Source organism: Podarcis cretensis (assembly GCF_951804945.1).
Source record: "Podarcis cretensis genome assembly, chromosome: 12".
Taxonomy (NCBI): Eukaryota; Metazoa; Chordata; class Lepidosauria; order Squamata; family Lacertidae; genus Podarcis; species Podarcis cretensis.
The window spans coordinates 60,326,679-60,352,646 of record NC_137181.1 but is presented as its reverse complement, the minus strand read 5'-3'; the positions used below and the strand labels follow the sequence as shown (position 1 = coordinate 60,352,646).

The 25,968-nt window shown below is 44.3% G+C and overlaps 2 protein-coding genes across 9 annotated transcripts in view; one reads left to right on the top strand and one right to left on the bottom strand.

The window, feature by feature from the left end:
* Positions 1–20,353, top strand: part of TPK1 (thiamin pyrophosphokinase 1) — a 260,760-nt gene extending 240,407 nt beyond the window's left edge. For 6 of the 8 annotated variants that reach the window (XM_079947655.1, XM_079947657.1, XM_079947653.1 and 3 more), the window contains one exon: positions 19,396–20,353. In XM_079947655.1, the coding sequence (XP_079803781.1) occupies positions 19,396–19,526 (131 nt within the window). In that variant the 3' untranslated portion in view covers positions 19,527–20,353. Of the gene's footprint in view, positions 1–15,253; positions 19,007–19,395 lie in introns of those variants that run through there. The other 2 variants (XR_013832110.1, XM_079947654.1) reach the window with 2 other exon arrangements.
* Positions 20,354–21,476: 1,123 nt separating this feature from the next.
* On the bottom strand, positions 21,477–25,400 carry SEC61G (SEC61 translocon subunit gamma; the record flags this gene model as incomplete). The annotated part of the gene is made up of 3 exons (XM_079947677.1): positions 25,244–25,400; positions 23,912–24,011; positions 21,477–21,583 (listed from the first exon to the last, which is right to left on the bottom strand). Exons 2-3 carry the CDS (start codon positions 24,003–24,005, stop codon positions 21,477–21,479), a joined length of 201 nt encoding a protein of 66 aa, XP_079803803.1. The 5' UTR covers positions 24,006–24,011; positions 25,244–25,400.
* Positions 25,401–25,968: the final 568 nt, after the last annotated feature.

Genomic DNA, 25,968 nt, shown 5'->3' with positions numbered 1-25,968 from the left:
CTTAATAGATGCAGGTAATACTGTAAACACTACCATGGAACATACATTGTTTGGGGAGAAGACAGCATCATGTCTGATGCCATTCTATAGGGCTATAGAAGAGCCATGTGTCATTTGGTACTCAGATAGCATGGACTGAGTAAGTCTGTTTCTCAAGGCAAAACACAGAGAAATGTATAAGAACCCAACAGGCAAAAGTAATTTTATATGTTGATGCCGAGATGATGAAGGTTGTGAGAATGAAGAGGTTTCAGGATTGGAACATAGGAAGTTGCCTCATACTAGGTCAGACTCTTTGTCTGTATAGCCTATAAGTACTGTTTACTTTGGGTGCAGGTGGCTCTCTAAAGGCTCAGGCAGAAGGTCTTTCTATCACCCCCTGCTGATCCTTTTAACTGCAGATGTCAGGGAGTGAACTTAGGACTTCATGCATGCAAAGCAGATGCTCTAACACTGAGCCACAGCCCTTCCTCCAATATGGTCTGCCTCTGAGCTATCGTCCATCACTGAAAGAATGGCCATAGTGGCTAGGATGAAAGCCAAATTCACTTCACACAACAGCTTATGTTGAGAGTCAAGCTCTCTTCTTCTTATGATAACTAAGATTGTTCTTGCTGCTGCATCTCCAATAGAGATAGACCAATGTGGTTTATTTCTCTTTCTTTCTTTCTGCATAATGTTTTACTGAATTTTTTCATCATACAATACAATAAAGAACAAACTAATCTAAAAGCAAAAGAGATGGGATTACAAAGCCCTCTCAAAGGTGTCTCAAACAGAAGGGGGTGGACCCTCCCAGCTTTCACCTGGGAGCTTCTTACTTCTCCCAGCCTCCCAGCCTGGGAGATTTTCTCTTCCCTGCGTCTCGCACAGGGTCTTTCACCAGCCAGCCATCGCCTTCATGTACATGCCCTCATTAATTCAGAGTAGAGGGCATCAAAGAACAAAACAAACCTTAAGCAAAAGCAAAGTAGTTAAAAAAGAAGAAGAAAAAGAAGGGGGGAAATGAAAAGAAAAAGAGAAGAGAGAAATAAAGAAGTAAAGAGGACTTCTGATTCTCTGTCAATTGTATTTATAAAGATTATTCAAAATATTCAAAGTGCTCCAGGATGCTATCCAGCTGTAGTCCAGAATAATATCTAGCTGCTCCTCATTCTGCTAGGTGATGTTTCCCAATCTTAAACCAGACACCTCAAGTTCAATCATTTTCCCTTCCACACATTTCCCTTCCACAAATGTCAAAAACAGCCTCCCTCCAGTCCAATATAACGACTTTATCACAAAAGAATTCCAAAAACCCTTCCCCCAAGCAGCCAATCAAAAGCTGTGTTTTGGTTTTCAAACGTTTTGGAAGTTGAATGGACTTCTGGAATGGATTCCAAGGTACGACTGTATGGATCAGTGTTCCATTAAAAGTCAAAATAAGTTGTATGTTTTCCTTCGTTGGTCAGTTAGATGAATAGATTTCTGCTGTAATAGCACAATGTGCAAGAAACCCCCCTGCAGTGTGTTGTTGTGATTACCTTAATTTTAGTTTACTTAAATAAGCTAGGATCTGGCAGATCCCTTCTGCTCCTATGGGGGGGGGGGCTGTTGATTTTAGCTGATGTCCTCTTCCAGCTCCCCATTACTCAGTGTCTCGCAATCCTCAGGAGCAGTTTTCAGGGTGATTTTAGGGAGCAGCCACAGATCCAGACTGTATTATCATTGCTGTTTCTAATTACCTTTCAAACAGTTCCCCTCACCTCACCCAGCATGTTATCCTCTCAACAGCCCTGTGAGGTGGGTTAGGCAGAGAATGAGTTCCCCAAATTCATCCAGGGAGTCTCACGAGAGAGTGTGGATTTGAGCCTGAGTTTCCCAGTTCCAGTCCAACACTGTAACCACTTCCTGACAGTGGGCTTCTAATGCTCTTATCACATGGATTGGAGCACTACACAGGTCTTCAAAGCACAGTGGTAGTAGAAAATGCAGAAAAGCAGCTTCCATACAGGAAATATAAAGTATACATTGATTAAAATGAAGAAGATACATAAAAGACAGGCTTGTTTACTGCTGCGTAACCTGTCTGATGCACCCTCACCAATTTCTCCCTTTAAGTAATGCACTGTGACATTTTGGCTGAACAAATGACCCTCATCTAAAGACTAATAGAGCTATGCATGGGTATTTCCGCAGATGTACAATGAGATCCAAGTTCTTCTATTTGTCTATGGATTGAGATGTCCTTTATCTAGGATATCTATATCTTTGAAAACTAAGATAATTATTGAAGAGGGCACTAGGCAATTTAGGAGGATCACTGTCTTCATATGAAAGAAACTTTGCAGCAAGCACAGTAATTTATGATGATAAATTGCAGCTGTCAGAATGTCGAGATCACTTCATGGAATTTATTTCCAAGCTCACATTTTGAGTATATGTGGTGGTGGGATTTCCAACTCCCACCCCTACCCCCTCCTGTGTGAATTGCACAGGAAAGTAGCAGAAAGTCTTGATAGCCTTCTTTCCAAACTGCCATAGCACAACTGGGGGCAAATTAATTCCACTTTGCCTTAATGCAGAAACAAAATGACTTCTGTCCTTCTGAAAGACAGCTGCAGCAAAAGAGGATGACACTCTGACTTCTAGGTGTGCTGATGGGTTTCGAAGCCCAGTTAAGCACATGAACCAAAGTCCCATCTGGTCCAGCACTCTGTGCTCACTGCAGTCAACCACATGGCCATGGGAAGCCCACAAGCAGCACCCAAGTGCAACTGGGCTCTCACCATCTACACTTCCCAGCAAGTGGTGTTCAGAGGCATACAACCTCCATACCATCAGCCTTGGGAGAAGGAAAGACCAAGGAGTAACCCTACACAAATCAGGAGTGGATTCCCTAAGAAAGTTGAATGGTGTTTTATATGCCTCCTTCCAGCCGCCAAACTGGTGCCAAACCTATTTCTCTGCATTCCTTTGGACCACATCAGCGAGGCAGGCTGGGGTGGGTGTCTTCTGGGCAGCCCAGGACACACATCTCAGGCTTGCACCCCAGCAAGGTCACTTCAGTGTTACTAATGAATGCAGTAAAAGCAACACTGGAGGCAGCAGCTGCTAGGTACCAGTCTCTGCAGCTACAGCAGGCGCTGTGATACTCCAGAGATATGGCTTCACCCTTGGAGGCACACTCCATTGTCTCTCTAGAAAAACGAATGCTAACAGCTACTCCAACAGTACAGGTGGTATAAAACCAATGATAGCCTTATCTTCCCTGAATCTGTCTAATCCTAAACCTTCTGAGCCGGTGGCCATCACTACAATTTGTCAGCTGGGTTTTTAGAATTTTGTATACGTTTCAGAATGTTTTTGCTTGGTTTTCATTTTTAAATTGTGGTTTTGTTTGCTGCCCTGCACTCCTACAATAAATAGTAATAAATGTCATGCATGATGTTAGGTGTAGCAGGTAGGCATGCTGTGGGGATTGGTCCATAAGGACAAATAGGGCACTGCCCCACAAGCTTAATCTGCCTTCATCCAGCCTCCTGCTTCCTCGTCCATAGTCTCAGTGTAGAGGATGGAGGAAGATGGAGACAAAATGAGAATTAGCTGGCTCTGCCTGTCACTGGGTCTTGCTGCTGTGTGGCCTGCCAGTGCCAGTGGGCACCAGCCAACACTGTGGCCTGGCAGGTCAAACAGGGGGAAACAGAAGAGCATCTAGAGTTCTTAGATATACTGGTAGAATTTCCTAACACAGGACATTTTGGGAAACTGGACACAGCCTGGCTCTTGGTGCTGGGTGAAAAGATAAAGATTGTTTCTGTGCTCTACATCCTGTGCACTCCTCCTGCTGGTTTGGGAAGCAGTTGCACACAATGTTAGTCACAATCCATATACATCCTGTCAGAAAATACTATTTTTAGATGCATTTCCCCCCTAAGACCATCTTTGAGCAAAATTGAGGAAAAGAATGAGCTAGCTGCATGCCAGCAAAATCTAGGTGAGCAGCGCCCTGCTCTTCAGCTGCTTCTGCCGTTCATGCAGGGCCAACTAGGCAGCTGGCTCAGGAGCAGACCTCAGAGGGGCACAGTAATGACCTTTGAGGGGCAGTTTTATATAGGTTGGTTTTTCTTACAAATTTCTGATATTACCTTTATACTTTCATATATTGGGGGGAATGACATTTAGGTACCACAGGGCGTGTAGCAGCTGGGTGGGGCAGTTTTTAATCAGGAAAGCAGTGGGGGGGGAGGGGTTAAGAAAAGCTTCCAAACAGATTGCCTATCAAGTCCCCTCTCCTGTGCAATCAGAGCTCCCGTCATGTCCAGTTGAAACTGCAAGTGAGAATAAGGGAATCATCAACATGCCCAGTTTTGTGTTGTTGCCAACAGTTTGCCTGTTATCAGTGCTCGGGTGTGTGTATTCTTGGGCATTTAGCAGGTGCCTGAAGAGAAGGAATGGGGGAGGGAGGGAGTTTTCAGGAGAGATGGTGAAGAGCCTGGTCTGCAAATCAGGCCCACTTGACAGGCACTCGTTATGGGCCAAGAAAGATTATGCCTGGGGAGTTTATGTCATTGCTTTTCAATTGCACATGTCACTGCCTTTTCACCCCACGTGTCTGAAATTAGTCAGAGTTGACAGAAATCCAACTAATTTCAGGCACTTGAGGTTAAAAGACACTGAAAGACTGGAATGCATTTGATTCAGCCTGTCATTGTTTTTTGCACTTCTATTGCCTGATTTCTGGCTTGCCAGTTCCCACCCCCGGTTTTACTTAACAGTTTTGGAAGTTTAGGTCGAAGCTGAATTTTTACACCAGGTTTATGGTTAAACTGGAAGCCAACCTCATGTCCTCCATATCCTGAAAGGGCAGGCAGAACCCAGGCATATGGTTGCACAGCTCCCCCAGCGTCCCTATTTTCTAGGGACATCTCTGATTTAGAGAAGCTGTCCCGGTTTCTGTTTGATTCCAGAATGTCCCAGTTTTCCTTAGAGTCTGGAGTTATCCAACCCCTGAACTATCTGAAGGCAATCCTGTATAGGAAATATTTTTTTAATTTTTTTTTAATAATATTTATTAGTTTTCCAACAATTTAAACACTACAAAAAAGGAAAAACAATACAATACAATACAAAAACACTACATAACACTAACACATTGAACTAACAAAACAAAAACAATTTAAAACACATCAAATAATTTCAATATCTTATCTTTCATCACTTATTTCCACGACCTCCTCACACCTCCCTTTTTGTATTCCACTTCTGTCAATTGTTTCAGCAATTCCTTTCCATCTTCCTCTGTTTTCTATCCTATAATTATCTTAGCACATTCTAACCTTATTTTTTCCTTTAATACTCTATTAATCTATTTGTACTTAATTCCTTATAACGTTTCTACTAAAGCCATATAACTTCATCCGAACATTTTTCTAGCATTCATTGATTTTACAGTATTTCCATAAATAATCTTTAAACTTTTTCCAGTCTTCTTCCACCAACTCTTCTCCCTGGTCTCGAATTCTGCCAGTCATTTCCGCCAGTTCCATATAGTCCATCAACTTCATCTGCCATTCTTCCCGGGTGGGTAAATCTTGTGTCTTCCAATATATTTTTAATGTTTACATTTTATTTTGTTTTTATATATGTTGTGGTTAGAGCAACCCGTGGGGTATAAATAGTAAAATAATAATAATAATAATAATAATAATAATAATAATAATAATAATAATTTATTATTTATACCCCGCCCATCTGGCTGAGTTTCCCCAGCCACTCTGGGCGGCTCCCAATCAGTGTTAAAAACAGTACAGCATTACATATTAAAAACTTCCCTGAACAGGGCTGCCTTAAGATGTCTTCTGAATGTCAGGTAATTCTTTATCTCTTTGACATCTGATGGGAGGGCGTTCCACAGGTCGGGCGCCACTACCGAGAAGGCCCTCTGTCTGGTTCCCTGTAGCCTCACTTCTCGCAATGAGGGAACCGCCAGAAGGCCCTCGGTGCTGGATCTCAGTGTCCGGGCTGAACGATGGGGGTGGAGACGCTCCTTCAGGTATCCAGGACCGAGGCCGTTTAGGGCTTTAAAGGTAAGCACCAACACTTTGAATCGTGCTCGGAAACGTACTGGGAGCCAGTGCAGATCTCTCAGAACCGGTGTTATGTGGTCCCGGCGGCCACTCCCAGTCACCAGTCTAGCTGCCGCATTCTGGATTAATTGCAGTTTCCGGGTCACCTTCAAAGGTAGCCCCACGTAGAGCGCGTTGCAGTAGTCCAAGCGTGAGATAACCAGAGCATGCACCACTCTGGCGAGACAGTCCGCGGGGAGGTAGGGTCTTAGCCTGCGTACCAGGTGGAGCTGGTAGACAGCTGCCCTGGACACAGAGTTAACCTGCGCCTCCATGGACAGCTGTGAGTCCAAAATGACTCCCAGGCTGCGCACCTGGTCCTTCAGGGGCACAGTTACCCCATTCAGGACCAGGGAATCCTCCACACCTGCCCGCCTCCTGTCCCCCAAAAACAGTACTTCTGTCTTGTCAGGATTCAACCTCAATCTGTTAGCCGCCATCCAACCTCCAACCGCCTCCAGGCACTCACACAGGACCTTCACCGCCTTCACTGGTTCTGATTTAAAGGAGAGGTAGAGCTGGGTGTCATCTGCATACTGATGAACACCCAGTCCAAACCCCCTGATGATCTCTCCCAGCGGCTTCGTATAGATATTAAAAAGCATGGGGGAGAGGACAGAACCCTGAGGCACCCCACAAGTGAGAGCCCAGGGGTCTGAACACTCACCCCCCACCACCACTTTCTGGACACGGCCCAGGAGGAAGGAGCGGAACCACTGTATGACAGTGCCCCCAGCTCCCAGCCCCTCTAGACGGTCCAGAAGGATGTTATGGTCGATGGTATCAAATGCCGCTGAGAGATCCAGCAGAACTAGGAAACAGCTCTCACCTTTGTCCCTAGCCCGCCGGAGATCATCAACCAGCGCGACCAAGGCAGTTTCAGTCCCATGGTGAGGCCTGAATCCCGATTGGAAGGGATCCAAATGGTCCGTTTCCTCCAGGCATGCTTGGAGTTGTTCAGCAACCACCCGCTCAATCACCTTGCCCAAGAATGGCAGATTTGAGACTGGGCGATAGTTGGCCAAATTGGCCGGGTCTAAAGATGTTTTTTTAAGAAGCGGTTTAATGACCGCCTCTTTCAGCGGGTCTGGGAAGGCTCCCTCACAGAGGGAAGCATTCATCACCCCGCAAAGCCCATTGCCCAGCCCTTCCCGGCTCGCTTTTATCAGCCAGGATGGGCAAGGATCAAGGAGACAGGTGGTCGGTTTCACTCGTCCAAGCAGCCTGTCCACATCCTCGGAGGTAACAGATTGGAATTGATCCCACATAACAGGACCAGACAGAACTCTAGCACTCTCCCGCCCTGGCCCTGCTCCCACTGTGCAGTCTACCTCCTTCTGAATCTGAGCGATTTTATCTGCAAAAAACTTTGCAAAAGCATTGCAGGAGATCTTGGGGTCCCTACCAGGCCCCGGTGGTACAGGTGGTTCCGATAAACTGCGAACCACCTGAAAAAGTCTCCTGCTGCTGTTTTCTGCAGATGCAATGGAGGCGGCGAAGAAGGCCCTCTTCGCCGTCGCCATTGCCACTTGGTAGGCTCGACGTTGAGCTCTAACCCGTGTCCGGTCTGATTCATTATAAAATTATCATTATGGAATGGGAAGTCACTATTTTCATAGGAGAAAAGTTGGAGGGTATGGTTGCACCACTATGTGACTGCAGCCCTTCATCTTGAAAGTGTTTGTCTCTTAAATCTTTGTGTGTTTAGGTTGTAAATTACAGTGTGATGAGAGGTGGTAGATGAGCACCCAGGTGAGCCATGGAGGTTTGCTAGAATAGGCTGCTGCAGCACTCCAGCTCTGCTGGATCCTCTGCCTGCCAGTCTTGGGCTCCCTGCCTCCAGATTCAGAACCCCAGGCTGGCCGGTACTGCCACTGGCCACCTTTGGCTTCCCTGTCCAGCTTGAGGATCTGCTGTTTTTGCTACCACCCAGCCATTAGAAATAATAAAAAAAGTCTTTTTGGCTATGTCCAAAGTAAGAGGAAGAACAAGCCAGTGGTAGGTCCTCTGCATGGGGAAGATGGGGAAATGCTATTGGGTGACAGAGAGAAGACGGAACTACTTAACACCTACTTTGCCGTTGTCTTCACCCAAAAGGAAAGTGATGCCCAACCTGGTGATAACACAATACATGATGTAAGGAGGGAGCTGCAGCCCAAGATAGGAAAAGGTAGTAAGGGAACACGTAGCTACTTTAATTGAATTCATATCTCCAGGGCCTGATGAGCTGCATCCAAGGGTACTAAAGGAGCTTTCGGATGTAATTACAGAAGCTTTGTCTATGATCTTTGAGAAATCTTGGAGAACAGATGAGGTCCCTACAAACTGGAGGCAGGCAAATGTTGTCCCCATCTTCAAAAAATGAGAAAAAGGAATACCTAGGTAACTGCCAACCAGTGAGCTTGACATTAGTACCAGGGAAGGCCCTAGAACAGATGATTCAACAGTCGGTCTGTGAGCATTTCAAATCAAATCAAATACCTTTATTGGCATCACAGTATAAAACATTTCAGGTCACTGGGATAATTAAAAGGACAAGGCTGAAGTGAGCATTTAGAAAAGGATGCTGTGATTACTAAGAGCCAGCATGGGTTTCTCAAAATAAGTCATGACAGACCAATCTGATTTCCTTTTTTGATGGAATTACAAACTTGGTGGATCAGGGGAATGCTGTGGACATAGTGTATCTTGATTCTGGGCACCACAGTTCAAGAAGGACACTGACAAACTGGAACGTGTCCAGAGGAGGGCAACCAAAATGGTCAAAGGCCTGGAAACGATGCCTTATGAGGAACAGCTAAGGGAGCTGGGCATGTTTAGCCTGGAGAAGAGGAGGTTAAGGGGTGATTTGATAGCCATGTTCAAATATATAAAAGGATGTCACATAGAGGAGGGAGAAAGGTTGTTTTCTGCTGCTCCAGAGAAGCGGACACGGAGCAATGGATCCAAACTACAAGAAAGAAGATTCCACCTAAACATTAGGAAGAACTTCCTGACAGTAAGAGCTGTTTGACAGTGGAATTTGCTGCCAAGGAGTGTGGTGGAGTCTCCTTCTTTGGAGGTCTTTAAGCAGAGGCTTGACAACCATATGTCAGGAGTGCTCTGATGGTGTTTCCTGCTTGGCAGGGGGTTGGACTCGATGGCCCTTGTGGTCTCTTCCAACTCTATGATTCTATGATTCTATGATTTCAGTAAGACTTTTGACAAAGTCCCCCATGATATTCTCATGAGGAAGATGGTAAAATGTGGGTTTAACGAGATAACTGTTAGGGGGATTTGTAGCTGGTTGACTGACCGAACCCAAAGAGTAGTCATTATGGTTCCCCGTCATCCTGATAAAAAGTGACAAGTAGGGTGGCACAGGGTTCTGTCCTGGGCCTGTTGTTGTTCAACATCTTTATAAACAACCTGGATGAAGGAACTGAGGGGATGCTCATCAGATTTGCAGATGTCACCAAACTGGGAGTGGTAGCTAATGCTGTAGTGTAGAAGGAAGAATCAGAATTCAAAATGACCTTAACAGCAAGCTAACAAAATGAATTTTGATAGGGACAAATGTAAGGTTCTGCACTTAGGCAGGAAGAACCAGATGCACAAATATAGGATGAGACACACCTGGCTTACTAGCAGTACATGTGAAAGGGATCTAGGGGTCTTGGTGGACCACAAGCTTCACATGAGTCAACAGTGTGATGCAGCAGCAAAAAAAGTGAATACTCTTTTAGGCTGAATCAACAGACGTCTAATGTCCAGATCAAGGGAAGTAATAGTACCACTCTATTCTACCTTACTCAGACCACACTTGGAATATTGTGTCCAATTCTGGGCACCACAATTTAAAAAGGACATTGACAGGGCTTTTTTATTTAGAAAAGTTGTTGAGCTTCTTTTAGGGGGAGCACCCACCCAAAGCTGCTCATCTTTTTTTAGAAAGAGCACCCACCCAAAGCTGTTGAGCTTTATAAACGTTCACCGCAGACCTCTGCCGCCACGATCGCCCTGCCTCAATTCTATGATTCTGTGATTTAGAGCAGAGAGTTGGTCCAGCAGAAGGAGCGAAATGAGGAGGGTAGCAACCAGAAGTGGCGGCTGGCCAGCCTGGTAATCTGCTGCTGCGGCTGCCCTGATCCCAGGTTGACCTCCACTTTCTGTCCTCTTCCCTGCACTACTGCTCCTGCTCGACACCCTCTTAACCCCACATGGCTATGGTGGTGGCATGAAGGGGAAAGGAGAAGGTCTAAATCTTTTGCAATCCTCCTCTCCTTCTGCATTACAACTTTGGGGGTGCAAAGGAGAAGTGGATTTATGACCCTCACTGCCGTTTTCTCTTGTACCACTAAAGTGGTGGAGAAGCAGAGGGAAAGTGGGGGAAGGGTCCCAAAAGCCTGAAAGGATCAGCTACCTCTCTTGCTGGGATATTGGCAGGTGGGCTGCCTCGCACACCAGTCAAGTTTGGCCCACAAGGTGGGAGCTAGAAAAGCTCCTCACCCCTGGTCTGAGAGGTTATGGGGGTGGGGGTTAGCAAGGTCTAGAGGGGGAGTTTGGCAAGAGCTGGAGGGAATTTGGCAAGAGCTGGTGGGTTGGCAGTGTAGGCAACCAAGGTGAGCATGTGTACAGCCCCTAGTAGTTCATAATCATTACACACAACAAGAAAATATCTGTGTTCATTTCTCCATTTCTTTTTTATGAGTAACAAAAAACATATTTGCCCCAATCCACCTGCATGTGCCCTGTTGAGTGCAGCAATTAATAGTTTGGGATGAGGATGTGCCTCTCTGTTGGCAGCAAAACATTAGCGGAAGGAGCCTCCGCCGAAATCTGTGAGCTCTAGCTGAGCATCACAATACAAATATGGAAGCTGTCATAGACAAGCACCTGCACATTTGTCTGCTTTCAGGGTCAGTGAACAAAGTGTGTTTCACTGTCCCTTCAGCCACCATTTCCCTGGTCCAAATCACCATGCCAGTGGCTTTCCTTCTGTGGAGTTTGAAATACGCCTTTACAGGGTGGAGGGGGGCCTGCTTTGGGGCAAGGGCAACTGGACCACATATGTGCTCCAATCCTGATTGCCCTTCCCCAAGTGGCTTCTGCTCGCTTTAAAAGGGAACTTGCATGTTTGTCATGCAGATGATGGAAGGTGAGGTGCTTTGATGCCCATATAAATGATCGTAGGTAAGTACTGACACCTTACAAGTGATAAGGATACTCTGCTTCTGAGGAGGATAAAGATAGATGCAGTTTCTTTCCTAACAGGAATGTAATGGTCCTGCTTACGCCAACACACATTTTAAAGAATAGATCTGTTGAGAAGAGAGGAACTTCAGTGCTGTTGGCAGCATGCACCAATCCATTTCTCCTTCTCATACTCTAGCATTCTCCAACTTTAAGCAGAACAGTCTATAAAATATAGATCTGGTACTTGGGTGGTGTGCATGTATTTATTCTTTTTACTTTTTTTAGTGAGAATATAATGCCATGTTTCCATAAACCCCATTATCTTCTCAAAAGTAATGGCACCATTTATTCTTAAAAGCTTTGCAATAAAGCTCTTGGTTATGAGGTTTAATTTGATCAGAAGCTGTTGCGCATAATCTGAGCTTTATGAGCCAAGCAGCAGAAAGTGGCTCTTAACCTCCTGTCCATCCAGCACCCACAAGGCAGAAACAGTCAGCCAATGTAAGCTTGGCCAAGGGACAATTTGTGCCCCTTGTCAACCTGTGACACGATGGCAGTTGGATGGTTGGCAGGCATTACAAATTTGTTCCACATATATCCAGAATATTTTCCAGGGATCTTACCATTTATTTTGTGGCTGTGGTTTGAAAAACTGTGTTCTAAAGAACCTTTGGGTCCTTTTTGGAAGCTCATCTGGGATTCCTCAGTGAACGGATTGATGCTTGTGGACAAGCTTCTCTGAAAAACAGCTTGTCATCCTTTGCAGTGGGCAATAGCAGTGGAGCACTGGGTGTGCCCAAAGATTGATCAATGCAATCTAGAATACACTTTGCCACAAGATGAGAACAAACACACTGCAAGGGATTCCTTTTCAACAAAGAACTTGCCAGTGGTATACTTTGGTCATGTTGTGCATTACCATAGGATTGAAGATCCAACAGGACTGGCATAATTTGTTTATTTACAGTATTTGTATATCACCTGGGGCCAGCCCAATATATTTTGGCACCTGAGGTGAACCATAAAATGACGCCCCTGCCAGGGAAGGAGTGGGGAGTGAAGATCTGCATCAGGAACAAGGTGGGGGCGAGGGTAAAGACTGACTTGCAGTGTGTTCCTTGGAGGCCAGATCTGCTGCCTCTGGTAGGCCGGCCCTGATATCGCCCAATAAGCAAGGTTCTCCAGAGTGGTCTCTGAGTAAGGCCACTTCAACTAGGTTTCCTCTGAACAATGTCCAACACACCCACAAGTCTATTTTCATTCTTCTAAACTTTGTGAGCAGGAGAAGTACCCCCAAGGAGCAGGGAGGAAAACTTGCACCTTTTAACCTGGGAAGAACTCCCTAAATTCCCCTTCTTGGGGAAATGCCACTGCCTTCTCTGATTTAGGAACCCTCAAAGACTTTTAACAGTCCACCACCCTCAGGCCTACAGTGGTACCTCGGGTTACAGACGCTTCAGATTACATACGCTTCAGGTTACAGACTCCGCTAACCCAGAAATAGTACCTCGGGTTAAGAACTTTGCTTCAGGATGAGAACAGAAGCTGCGTGGCGGCAGTGGGAGGCCCCATTAGCTGAAGTGGTGCTTCAGGTTAAGAACAGTTTCAGGTTAAGAACGGACCTCCAGAACGAATTAAGTTCTTAACCCGAGGTACCACTGTATCCGTATGCATCCCTTTACTGAGTTCCACAAAAGTGGATGGTTTCCGCTCTCTTGTGTTGAGGACAGTAAAGTATTGTGCTTGGGGACTCACTGGCAAGGATCCTGGATGAGTGTTAAATTCATGTCCATTCAGAGACAGACTGTAAATGCGCACACATGGAATATGCAAGCTTTTGCTCCACACACATAATCATATTGTGTATTTTGATAGAAAATAAAACGGTTGAGTGTTATTCTTCTGGTACCCAGTGCCTACAAAGGCAATCTGGTGCATTGCTAAAACATCCCTATTTAAATGCAGATTTTGCTCCTTCTATGGGGACTCTCCGAGTAAATTGAAATAGGCAAGCAAAAAATTGTAATTCAATATTTTCACTTTACACGTTTCAGCTTATTGATTGTCATTTTTTGCCATTTTATAACGTCTGAGTTCCCTCATGGGAAAAGATGGAAGTTGTGTTCATTTTACTAAAAGCTTTTAATTAATTATTAATAATTTCAGGTATTTCAAATGTCCAGACTTGTAGAGATTCTTCTACCTATTTATTCAGTAATGGAAACGACCAGAGTTTTGACCTTATGCGTGTACAGGAAGTACGGGAGACAACCTAGGGGAGAACTGAACCCTTAGAACAGTGTGAGGTTCTGTGCTCTGAGGCCATTCAGCATAATCCTGAAGACACGAGTCTTTAGAACTACAGGGTTCTCCACTAGTTCACCACTGTGTGACAAGAGTGGGGAACAGGTTCCATTCTTCCATAAAAGTTGCTTCATTTTGTTTTCTTTTTAGTTGTTCGCCATAAGAGATGTGGTCATTGAAATCGCATGACAATTGTAAAACAAATCTGTCAGAGCTGCCTCCAGGTCCCAGCTCACAGAGGACCAACGCTAGGCTGTAGTTATGTACAAAAGTCTTTATTGAGGTTCAGTTTCCATTTTAAAGCCGCAGCGCGCAGTTCTACGTCCCGACCTTAGACCGGCGAAGTCCCGTCTGAGTCTCCGCCCCTTCCACACCAGTTTAAGACTCTCGCTTTGCTCCACCTCTTCCTAAGTTCCTTTCTCCTCTGGGCCCTCCTGCCCGCTAGGGTTTCATCCTTTCTGGACTCCTCTGACGCTGACCCTGATGATTCTTCCCCCTCCTTCCGGCGGGCTTTAGGACCTGGTTCCCTATCCGGGCTACCTTCTGTGCTGCTCGCCTGTACATTTGAACTTGGCGCGCGTGCCCAGCCTGCAACTTTCCTCTTGACCGTTCCCTCGCTCTCCGATGGAGGCGTGGCCACCCCTGACTCATCTTCTCTCGCTGGTGGTGAATATGTGGGCTCTGATACCTGGGACTCCCCCCCCCACTACGCTCTGGTGGGGAAGCTGGTCCTGATTTCCAACTGCTGCTCTGGGAGTCCCCGCTGGCCCCTTGTTTCTGGGGTGTCCCCCTTGGGTCCCCCCTTGCCCTGCCCATCGGCGCCCCCTTCTGTGAATCTTCCGATTCGCTGGAGAGGCTCACGGAATCTATTGGGCTGCTGTCATCCTCTCCTACGCTGCCCTCGGATTGCTCTCCCTCGCTCTCCATCTCCTCTCCTCCCTGCGCTCCCGCTGAGTCCCTGACAAAATCATTTCTCCTAACCCAGAACTTACATTCAACTCCATTGACTCTTTTTCTTTGAGCAGCAGCTGGTCTGGTAATAGCAAGGCATTGTCGCTGGTAATGCACCATTTACTCTGCAAGGCTGGTGGGCGGGGGGGGGGGGGGGTTGCCCTGCTAGAAAAAAAATAGCAGACAAAAGTGGGGTAACCAGAGGTGGGGGGGGGGGCGGGAGGGAATATATATTCATTAGCATGTATACAGTATACAGCAGTTCAAACTGGAGCAGTTAAGCCTCCAGGTGCTCAGAAATTATTTCAATATGATTTGATACCAAAACAATTATTTTCACAATCTCCATTGATTTGCTTCTTGAAATGTTTTATGCTTTCTATACATTAGATGTGTAATACAATGATGGTATGTTTACCGGTATATCTTTTCCTCATTCATTCATTCATTGTTGGCTTCTGTTATTTAGTGTTCAGTTTGGCATATACTTTTGTGACATCACAAGTTATTTTGCAGTCAGTGTGCGCATTTACATGTTGAAATGAAAAACTTTCAATAAAGGGTTTTTTTTTAATTCAGATTGTAAATGAAGGGATCACTTTTTTACAATTACCCCAATAAAAAAAAAACCACACACTTCATGTTGAAAACTAGTACATCAGGCAGAAAAGTTCTGCCTTAGCCTTTTTCCTGATAGCCTAGCTTTCTATCCACAGGAAACCTGTTGTTTTTGACTTCAGGGAGCATTCAAAAACAAGTTTTGCAATTGGTACTCCAGCTCAGGAAGGACTTTTACAGACCCTTCAAGTGTCTCTATTTTCCAGTGACATCCCTGATTTAGAGAAGCTGTTCCAGTTTCTGATTTGATCCTGGAATGTCCCACTTTTCTTTAGAATGTCCCTATTTTCATTGAAGAAATGTTGGAGGGTATGATGTTATCCAACCTCTGAGCCATCTGAAGGCAATCCTGTATAAGGAAGGTTTTTTAAAAATGTTAATTTTTTAATTATGTTTTTATATATGTTGGAAGCCGTCCAGAGTAGCTGGGCAAGCCAGTAAGATGTGTGGAGTATAAATATTAAAATTATCATTATGGAATGGGACGTCCCTATTTTCTTCAGAGAAATGTTGGAGGGTATGCTTTTAGCACATGTAGATTTCATGTTTCTTTCCTACCTCTATTGCTTTTTAAAAGATAGATTCATGCCAGCAATGCTCTTGATAGATACCTCTCTTCCCAAATCACCTAGCAGTCCTGTTACACCAGTAGGCTTTGCCTCATGGCTTGCTCCCTTTTCATTTGTTCCTTGTTGATCTCATATGAAATCTCATTATTGGAATCAGCAATGAGCTTTTGCTGTAAATTCAGCCACCTCATGCCCTTTGTAGCCACCATGGCCTTTTTTGAGAAGCATTGCTCAAAATATATAAGCATGTTCTATTCAAGGCATATTTTCACAACCTCTCCACCTATGTGGGCTAGAAATTTTGTAGAAGATTGTAAACGTGGTATTCTAAATAATAAATCTCCAGTCATCCTTGGAAACCAGTAATTTGGGACAGATAAACCCAAAGATATTCCAAAGGGTGCAAGCAGAGTGAGCCTTTCTCCTCCTCCTCACATACTCGGAACGCATGGAGGAGTTTTGTTTCTTTACTTTTTTTTTGTAAACTACCGTTTCATTTTCATTGCTAGCAGTGTGAGCAATTACGCTCCCAGTTCAAATGTGGCACTGGTTGTGAACTTGCTGGGCCACTTAACACAAACCAAAAGAATCCTATTTTACGGGGGGGGGGGTGTCATAAGAATTTGTTACATAATGTATGCAGAATGCTTTGAGCACTCTGAAGGTTTTAATACAAATCCTAAACACTATTAATTTATCCAGTTACACTACTCAGAGTTGATATTGTGCTGCCACCACACCCCGTAAAACAAGGGAGGGAAACTATGGCCCTCCTGATGTAGGGGGAGCCCAGCTCCCCTCAGCCCCGGGCAGCATGGCCAACAGCCAGGGATGGTGAGGATGCATCTGAAAACCACAGGTTCCCTGTTGCTGACACAAAGCATCATCACCAAACAGCTCTGTGCCAAAAATATTGACAAACCATTGTTTTTCACTGGTAAGCCTCTGCTTAATCCTAGCTACAGTTGGTTGGTTGGTTGGTTGCTGGCTGGCTGGCTTTAAAATGTGCTCACAATTACACTAGTTAGACATGTTTGCTGAGCATGAAAACACTTGTTTACATGAATTATATGAATTGATAGCAGCGGTTATTTCTTGTAGTGTTTCAGTAAACTGCCCTTGCGAAAGAAAAACTGCTCGGAGGGAAAGATGAAAGGTGCCACCTAGTGTTCACTAAGAGCTATTGCTGCAGGAAACGGTCTGAATATTAGCCATAGGGAGAGGATGCTGCTGCAGAACCTATTGTTTGGATACCCCACCGAAAGTAGTTATTTAGAATCAACTGTAACCATTCCTTCCAGACATTGCCCCACGTCAGACATTAACACTTAGGCTAACTTAAACATGTAGTTTATGTAGATGACTCTAAACAGCACCATGCAGATATTTTCAGCTGGCTGGCTGGCTGAGGAACCATGATGCAGTGGGACAGTGAGACCACAATGTGGGATCCTTAAGCATGTTGACGAAGGACTGCAGCGCAACAGCTCATTGTCAGGGACTGAAAGCACTGCATTGGGCTGGATTTGAGCGTGTATGGAAGGGTGGGGCAATTAGTTCAGTGAGCAATGGAGGGCCTATAGGCAGAAGAGTCCCTATGACTAATGGGCAGAACTCTAGGTGAAGGACAAGGGTAGGCATGTCATTCCTCCATCTATACCTCTTTCCCACCAGAATTCATCAGCCTCACTCTCACATTACATGTGTTCGTAATCTGCTTTCCCTCGCTTTCTTGCACTGTCTTTTTACCACACGAATCAGCCTCCCCCTGACTTCCTATCACTAAACCCCACTGTTTCCCCGCTTCACAATGTCTGTTCCACATCATTCCCTTTTCTCCATCACTTACTCCTATTTTTCAGATATAGGCACGTATGTTCTTAAAGCTCTATAGAGCAAAGCCTTTTTATATTATATTCAACAACACCTTAAAAAATTAACTGGTGTCACTTGCCACGCTGAAAGGTTTGTTACTCTTATAAATATGTCTCATTTCCTACTTGAAGGAAGGTGATATCCCAGGAAGTGTGTTAAGTCAGTAGTCCATAGTATTATCCTTTAATTGGTTACATAATAAGTTTCACATAAAAGAGGTCCAGCCTCAAATAGTTACCCTACACGTCTTCATGCAAGAAGGCACAACCTTTTCCTCCACCACTTTTACAAGGCATGGCAAGGAAATAAAATGCTATTTAATAAGACACAAAGTAATGGGACTAACAAGATCTTGCAGCATGTTTTTATAGACCCTTGTCCTCTGGTTAGCAACTATTTTTTAGCACAGACAGTCTTTTGAATGGAGTAGTACTGAAGGGCGAGCGACATTGACTTCACCGACCCACTTCCACATAAAGCTAGATTATACCACACAACAGAAAAGCAACAAAAGGACAAAGTCCACTAGTACAAAAATCTTCAGCGACTCATTTTATTGCACTGATTGCCTTTGTCCTTTTGTCCCTTCACTCCCACAAGAAGTAGGTGAAAGCAAAGGCTTTTTAACCTTTCCTCTCACCCCCTGGGACAGCAGCCACATATGGAGCCCTCCCTTCACCCACTTCAGTTGCTGCTCACTCGGCCTCTAACAGACCTATTTACTTCTTGCTCTGAAATAGTGGGAAGATGCTTTGCCTACATTTCGGTGCCAGCAGAGGGCTGCCATGCAGAAGATTGAGACTAGTTTTCTGCTGCTCCAGGGGCCAACACTGAAACCAGTGGGTAGAAACTGCATGAAAGCAGATTTCTGTGAAGCATTGGGATAAACTTCCTCACAGTAAAAGCTGCTTGGCAATGAAACAGACTGTTGCAGTCAGGAGTTGCTGAAAGCACTGAAGCAGAGACCCATTTGTCAGGGATGTTGTAGCTACATTGAGCAGGGGGTGGGTTAGAGATGACCTCCAAAGTCCTTTCCAACTTCTGTAAAGGAGAGGACTTTGCCAAAACCTCCATCGGATGTACTGGTGATGTGCAGGGAGTGAGTGGGTGTCATCAGGAGCCATGTTGGAGGCTTGGATTGGGAGCCCTGGGGTCCGATTCATCACTTGAACTGCCAGTTGCCTATCCCTGCTATAATTTCTGTGGCTAATTATCTCAGGGCAAACATAAGAGTCATGGAATTGTAGAGTTGGAAGGGATCCCCAAGGGTCATCTAGTCCAGGCCCATGCAATGCAGGTATCCTGCCCACAGCCATCCCTGGGTGTGTTTGGACCATCTTTCTGGTTAACACTGAAACATTGTGCCACTATTATGTTACTTTAGATGGGCTAAGAACCGCCGCCCCCCCCCCAAAAAAAATGAAGTTCACATGGGTAGATAGGCAAACCTATCGTAACAGCATATTTTCAGCACTCAAAAAACTAGTGCCTGGGACTCTTTGGAGGAAGTCGTTGACAATCAAAGCGCCACCATGCGTTGGCAGTACTGGTCAGACACACTTCTATACTTTCAGGGGGCTGTGGGGAGCTTTTATTATCATGCCGTCAGAGCTGTAGTCTTCTATGTCCCATTTATGTAGGAGTAAATTCCATTGAACTTTGGCAGCCTCACACCTGAATAAACATGTTCAAGATCATGCTTATACTACACCAGTTCTACTGACTTTATGCCTATGTTTGTGTTGGTTCAAACTTCAGGAACTCTTGTGCTAACCCTTCTTTTTCATTGCTTACAGACAGAAGCATTCTAAAGTTTGGGACACTCGTCAGCACTTCAAACACTTATGATGAGTCTGGAGTTGTGACCATTGAAACAGACAAACCTTTGCTTTGGACAATGGGCATCAAAGATAAAGGATGTACATAAACTCTCAGCAGCTATTTTTCTTCAGCCCAAGCCTTAAAGCAATGCTTCCTGGGAAAATGTCACTGCACTATCTATATCTAGATTTCATGCATTAGCTGGTTTCTCCAACTCAAGAGTTTATGATTCTATGCAGCTTCAATCTATAGAATGCCAGGGATTTTAGTTTTTCGCTATTTGAGCAATGCTGCATTGTAAGCTTTTTTAGAATTCTGAACATTGATGTGTTTTTATATATACTGTGCATAGGATTTTTTTTAAGATTGGAAGGGCTGATAAAGTGATATTTATATCACTTGATGATATAAATAACTTACAGACTAGAACACTGTATAACTTTGTGTTCTGAAAATTTGATAGCTCTCTTCAGCAGAACACAAACATTCAACTTGCCAGTGGGCTGGAACAAGTAGTGCGCACCCCAAGCCAAAACCCACAAAATAAGTTGTCATGATAATATAATAACCATGCATGCAACCTCTGTTGCATTCATCTATATTTAGCCCATAGTGTGTGTCAGGGGCCAAATACAAACGGATGCTCACTGATGACAGCTTGGATGCATACATCACGGGCTCCATGGACCACTTTTGCTGTATTAAAAGGGGATGGGGAGAGGCAGGCACACAATGAAAATGTGTGGAGTGTCTCCCTGGTAATTACAATAATCTATAAGAAAGAAAAACTATTTTTGAGCTAAAGCACTTAATTATAATTGCCAAAGTTTAAATGAACAGTCTGTTTTTAAAAAGGGAAGATGGCCTAATGTTGCATTTTAAACAAGTGTTATGCAAATTCTTGCATTTAATAAAGGCTACATTTAAATATCAGACTTGTTATGAATTTGCTTCTGCTATTACATGAGGGAATAAAAAGAAAAGGGCTCTGTCAGTGCTGAACATCTTAAGAGGCAATCAGAACTATGTTTGTATACAAAGGTTATACAGTGGTACCTCGGGTTACAGACGCTTCAGGTTACTGACTCCACTAACCCAGAAATAGTACCTCGGGTTAAGAACTTTGCTTCAGGATGAGAACAGATATCGTTCGGCAGCAACAGGAGGCCCCATTAGCTAAAGTGGTACCTCAGGTTAAGAACAGTTTCAGGTTAAGAACGGACCTCCAGAACGAATTAAGTTCTTAACCTGAGGCACCACTGTAAAGTTTGGAGTGTCCATGCGCTGCTCAGTTTATTCAACTATTGATGCTCCCCTCCCCAGACACTGAAGAGATTTGAGCATTTCATAAAACTCGAATTGACCTCAAAGTTTACTAAGCATAAAGTTTTAAGTCTTAAGTCATTGACGGACATTGGCCTACATGTGCATTAACCAACTAAGAAGCCACACCAGTTTTACTTTAAAATCTGTTTATAACGACAAGTAGCAAAAGATGATTTAGGAAGATTATGCCAGAAAGGTCAGAGTGTTCTCTTTTGTTACCACAAGCAAAATCAAGTTACATGTCTTCTTGATGCATTCAGCCACCCCTGTAAAAAAAAAAGGGGGGGGGGAGACAACACAATCACAGAGGCACTTAATAGCATTTTACTGTTTTGTTTTTAAAGTAATGTCCCCATTAAAAAAAAAAATCGAAAAATCTTTACTTAAAGTGTATCATCCTATTTGTTTTTAGCAGCATGCCTTTCCCTTCTGTAAGCAATAGAAAAGTAGCCTGCACATACTTTAAATAAATAAGGTAAAAAGGTAAAGGATCCTTGGATGGTTAAGTCCAGTTGGAGCGTGGCGCTCATCTCTACTTTCAGGCCAAGGGAATACACAGGGCAGATTCAAAGTAGATATCTATGTTATTTAAGTATGCCAGTGCATACAGGATTCTAAAGACGACATCATGAGAGCCAGAAATCACAGCAGAGTGCACAAAAATCCAATTTTAGCACATTGTTCACAAGTTGTTGTTTTATACCAGCAATATCAATTATGAAGCATGTACTTACACAATGATGTTGTTGATTGGAATATGGATCAGTTTTACAAAGAAACCAATAAATCCCATTATTGCAAATCCTATTGCTGTTGCCATAGCAATCTTCTGGAATTCTGGAATTTTAAAAAAATGTATTTTAAAAATGTACTCTTAAATGAATTTTGAAAAATTACAACCTAATGTGTCTTTATATTTAGCCAGGAATACTTGAACAATTGGAGGAGACTATGAGTTTTTTCTGATTTAAATCTGGTTATTATTTGAAAATAAGTGTGTGACCATCACCACCCTGCCTATTCACTGAGCACATTGCTGTCCTCCCCCTCCCCTCCCCCACTTACAAAATGCCTGCACTTTCCAAGTTAAAGGGCCCATGCCTCCCATAACTTGCTAAGTTAGAATCATAAAATCATAGAATTGTAGAGTTGGAAGGGACACCAAGGGTCATCTAGCCCAACCCCCTGCAAGGCAGGAATCTCAGCTAAAAGCATTCATGGCAGATGGCCACCCAACCTCTGTTAAAAACCTCTAAGCAATGAGAATCCACAACCTCCTGAGGGAGTCTGCTCAACTGTTGAACAGTTCACACTGTCAGAAAGTTCTTCCTGATGTTTAGTCAGAATCTCCTTTCTTGTAACTTGAATCTATTGGTTCTGGTCCTACCCTCCCATACAGGAGAAAGCAGGCTTGCTCCCTCTTCCGTGTGATACCCCTTGAAGATGGCAATCATATAAGCTGCTCCTTATATGAGCACTCTGAGCACAATTGCCACCTTGTATCCTTTAGTCTGTCAAACGACTCCTGGACCAAATATGTATATTGCTGCAGGCAAAGACATTTTCACCCACGTAGCAAAATTGATGTGGCAGCTAAGAAATTACAAGCCAGGTTCAAAAAAACATAGGGGTGAGTGGGATGTGTTTTTGTTTTATTGCATTTTTAACACCTGTATATCTTATTGAAGAGGGACAATGCATTGATTAAATCAGGGAGTTTTTTTCTGTTTTTGTGTTTATGTTTGCTGAATACATCAAAATGACAGCTTGCTGTATTTATACTGTGGTGACCTATGGCTTCAATAATAAAGCTTATATATCGATTCACATTGGTTCCTGAATGTAATTGGGGATCCAGGGATTATCAGATTCCTCTCAGGGCTAGAGGTTTGAGCCCCATGTTGGCCAAAAGATTTGTGCATTGCAGGGGGTTGGCCTAGATGACCCTTGTGGTCCCTTCCATTTCTATGATTCATGATTCTATGCACACCATTGACAGTGATACTGAATGCCCAGAACTTTTTTGGGGGGGATCTCCCCCTTGAGCAGAGCTTTCCAAACTTTTCATGTTGGTGAAACACTTTTTATGCATGCATTATTTTGTGACTAGCAAACCAGAGATTAAACTAACCCCTTACCAGCCCCTAGAGGAGCACTGCAGCCAACACACTAACATGTCACAACACACAGTTTGGAAAGCTCCTTTTCTCTACAGGCTAAGTCTGCCACATGTGACGGCACCTTAAGTAACCATTAAATCTTTAAGAATTTATGCCTATGCTGCCACTATTTTCCATCTTGTAACATATTCAATGATCTGATGTTACAGAGGAGCTAGGCAAGGAAGGAAGGGAGACCCTAAAAAAGAAGAGTGGTCCATAGGAAATAGATGAAGAAGAGAAAGTCAAGGGAAGAGGTCTACAAGACATCATAATCACCCACATCATGGGCTTAATATCTCTAACCAGATTCCATAGTGTAACTATACACTCAACCCGAAGAATTTTTTGCAGGGTCTACAATTTTGTCAATTTGTGCTCACTACAACCTTCCCTCACCAAACCTGGGAGGAAGCAGGGTGTTGTCCAACATCACATTGAGCTTGAGGCCAAACACAGCTGCATGGAGTGAGCTGGGTTGGGGAGGTAGAGTGGAGCTCTACCCTGTCGCACCAGGACTAAGAAAGCCTTGTTCCTTTCCAAGTAACTCCAAGGCTCCGAGTTGTATGACAGAGAGCAACTGACCTTCTCTAGGCTCAGGAGAATGGGAGCTCTTGCTGATGCTTTGTTCCCACAAAAGCTCATCAGTGACAAAGATGACAAGCACACTTCTAGACTTTTGCTCAGAATCACTATCTTCACCCCATTCAAAAGCAAAGCCTCTAGCCATCTATCAGAAACCACACTGTTGCATAGCTCTTAGGCATATGAGCTCAGCTATATATTTTAGATTGTTGGGGTTTTTTGTCTGTTAAAAATGCAACCTATGCAGCACTGATCTCCTCTTTAAAAAACCTACTAAAAATTTACCAACAAAATGAAAATATGATATTAAACACAGGAACTTGTGTTTATTGTCATCTACAGGAATAACTTGTTTATTACATTTTATTCTACTCTGCAATGTCACAAACACATTCAGTGTTTTTCTTCTTGGTGGCTTTACCTTTCCTATCTGGCTTTGTGCATCGTTTAACGAGCCTGATGGAATCTTTCACAAACTGACGACTAGGTTCCACAAACTGCATTACTTGATCCATGATATTCTGCAAGAAAAAGAACCAACATACCAACTTATTAGGATTTTTTTCATATGCAGTCATTCCAAATCAGGCTTAGAAATTGCCTTCAATTCAAACCACAAAGCTCCTATACAGCAAATAAAGTTTTTGCTAGCATTTTTTATTTAACTGTTAAAAAACCACAGACATTATATTGATGTTCACTTAAAACAATGCCAATACACCCCAGCACCTACAGTGTTATTTTAGAGATCTCCAACATGTTCCTTTAATGTTTTTTGTTGCACTCGTGCACAATGATAATGAGCTCAGGAAATGTGGTCATTTGTATGAAGCTATAGTGCAACAGCAATGCACCCATTTTACACCATCACCAATTATGGTTAGCAGACACTGAGGCTCCCGAGCTTCATAGCTTCCCCCCATTCAGTGTAGGAATTTTCAGTTGCTCAAAAGGAGGCAAATCTGCAATACCTTTTAACATTTGGGAGAACATGGAAGTACAGTTGACCTGAGTGGAGGATGGGGGAGCAGGGACATTAAAAAAACCTGGTGGTAGTATTATACCCTAAACTGCACAGCTAAGTTAAATAGGTTTCTGTCCCTCTCTCCCCACCCCCTTATTACACACGGATGTGTCCTGAAGCCAATGACAAAGTTTAGAAAAAACACTGCAGTTCGTGATTTAGGCACAGAAAGGGTTCCAAACCTTCGGAAGTGCTTAGTATCAAACCTCATATTTGGCCAATGTTTAATGAGGAACACAGTGAGCCCAAGTTTCCCGTATGCGTGTGACGTGACCAGATGTGCCCCCACTTTTCTTACCCCCCTCTTTGTTCTGGGGGCGAAGACAGCGATGCATGAAACGTCGCGTGGTATATGCCTGGGAGACCCACAGCATTTCCAGACGCAGACATGGGGCGCCCCCCCCCCTTCCCTCAGCCCCCTCTTCCCCTGGAAGTGGCCTCTCTGTTGTGCCGCTTTGGGTCTTGGTTCTGCCTTCGGCTGCCGCCTCCGACTCGGCCCTCGACCTGAGCGGGAGAAAGCAAGTCCCCCCCACAAGCAGCCCCTTTCAGGGGAGCCACAAATGGGGGCGGAGGGGGAGGGGCGCTGCGGGGACTTAGAGAGGCCGCTTGGCACATGCGCAGGGGCCACGGGGAGGCTGCTCTGCACCTCGCTCCTGGGCTCCCTCCCGTTCCTGCGCTGCTTTCCCCCCTCCCCCCCCCCCCCGAGACACGACTCCGCTCGAGACTCACCGACTTGTTGGACACGTAGCAATACCGGCCACGGGAAAGGAAGGCGGAAGCGGAAGCGAGGGAAAAAACTTGCGCCGGCGACGGGGAAATGGCGTCACGGAGCGGCTTCCGCTGGAAAGGGAGGCGGCCGCCGTCGCTTTCCGAGGAGACTTCCGGCTCCCAAGCGGCGCAGCTTGTTGTCGTCGCCGCATCTGCCGCCGAGGTCTGTGGCGGAATCAGGGCGCCCGGCAAAATTGGGTTTGGTTTTGGTTTGGTTTGTTTTGAAAGCAGGTAAGGACGCCTGCTTTGGCCTAAGCAGGCTTCTTACACGTTTGCCGAAATCTAAAGAAATTTGGCACAGGGCATTACCGTGTCCAGTGAAGAAGAGATGTGCCTTATTATTATTATTATTATTATTATTATTATTACAATATGTTTATTTTAAATGTTTATTCACCCACACAGCTTTTCCCTGACAGGGAAATTAGAACAGTTAAAAACATGGGGAACAATCTTTTTTTAAAAAAACAAAAATAAACATTAATAGAATTAAAATTATATGTGTATGTGTGGATTCCTACCAGTTATATGTAGCTGTTTGAAAAGCAGAGAAGGTCCCAGCGCAGCTCTTAAGAATTAGACTTAAGGCACTTGCCGATTTGTTGCTATTTTCTGGTGAGGTTCAGGCACATACAGGCAAATTCAGGTTGCTCAGCTAAAGTTGATTTGGAGGTCTTGCAGCAACC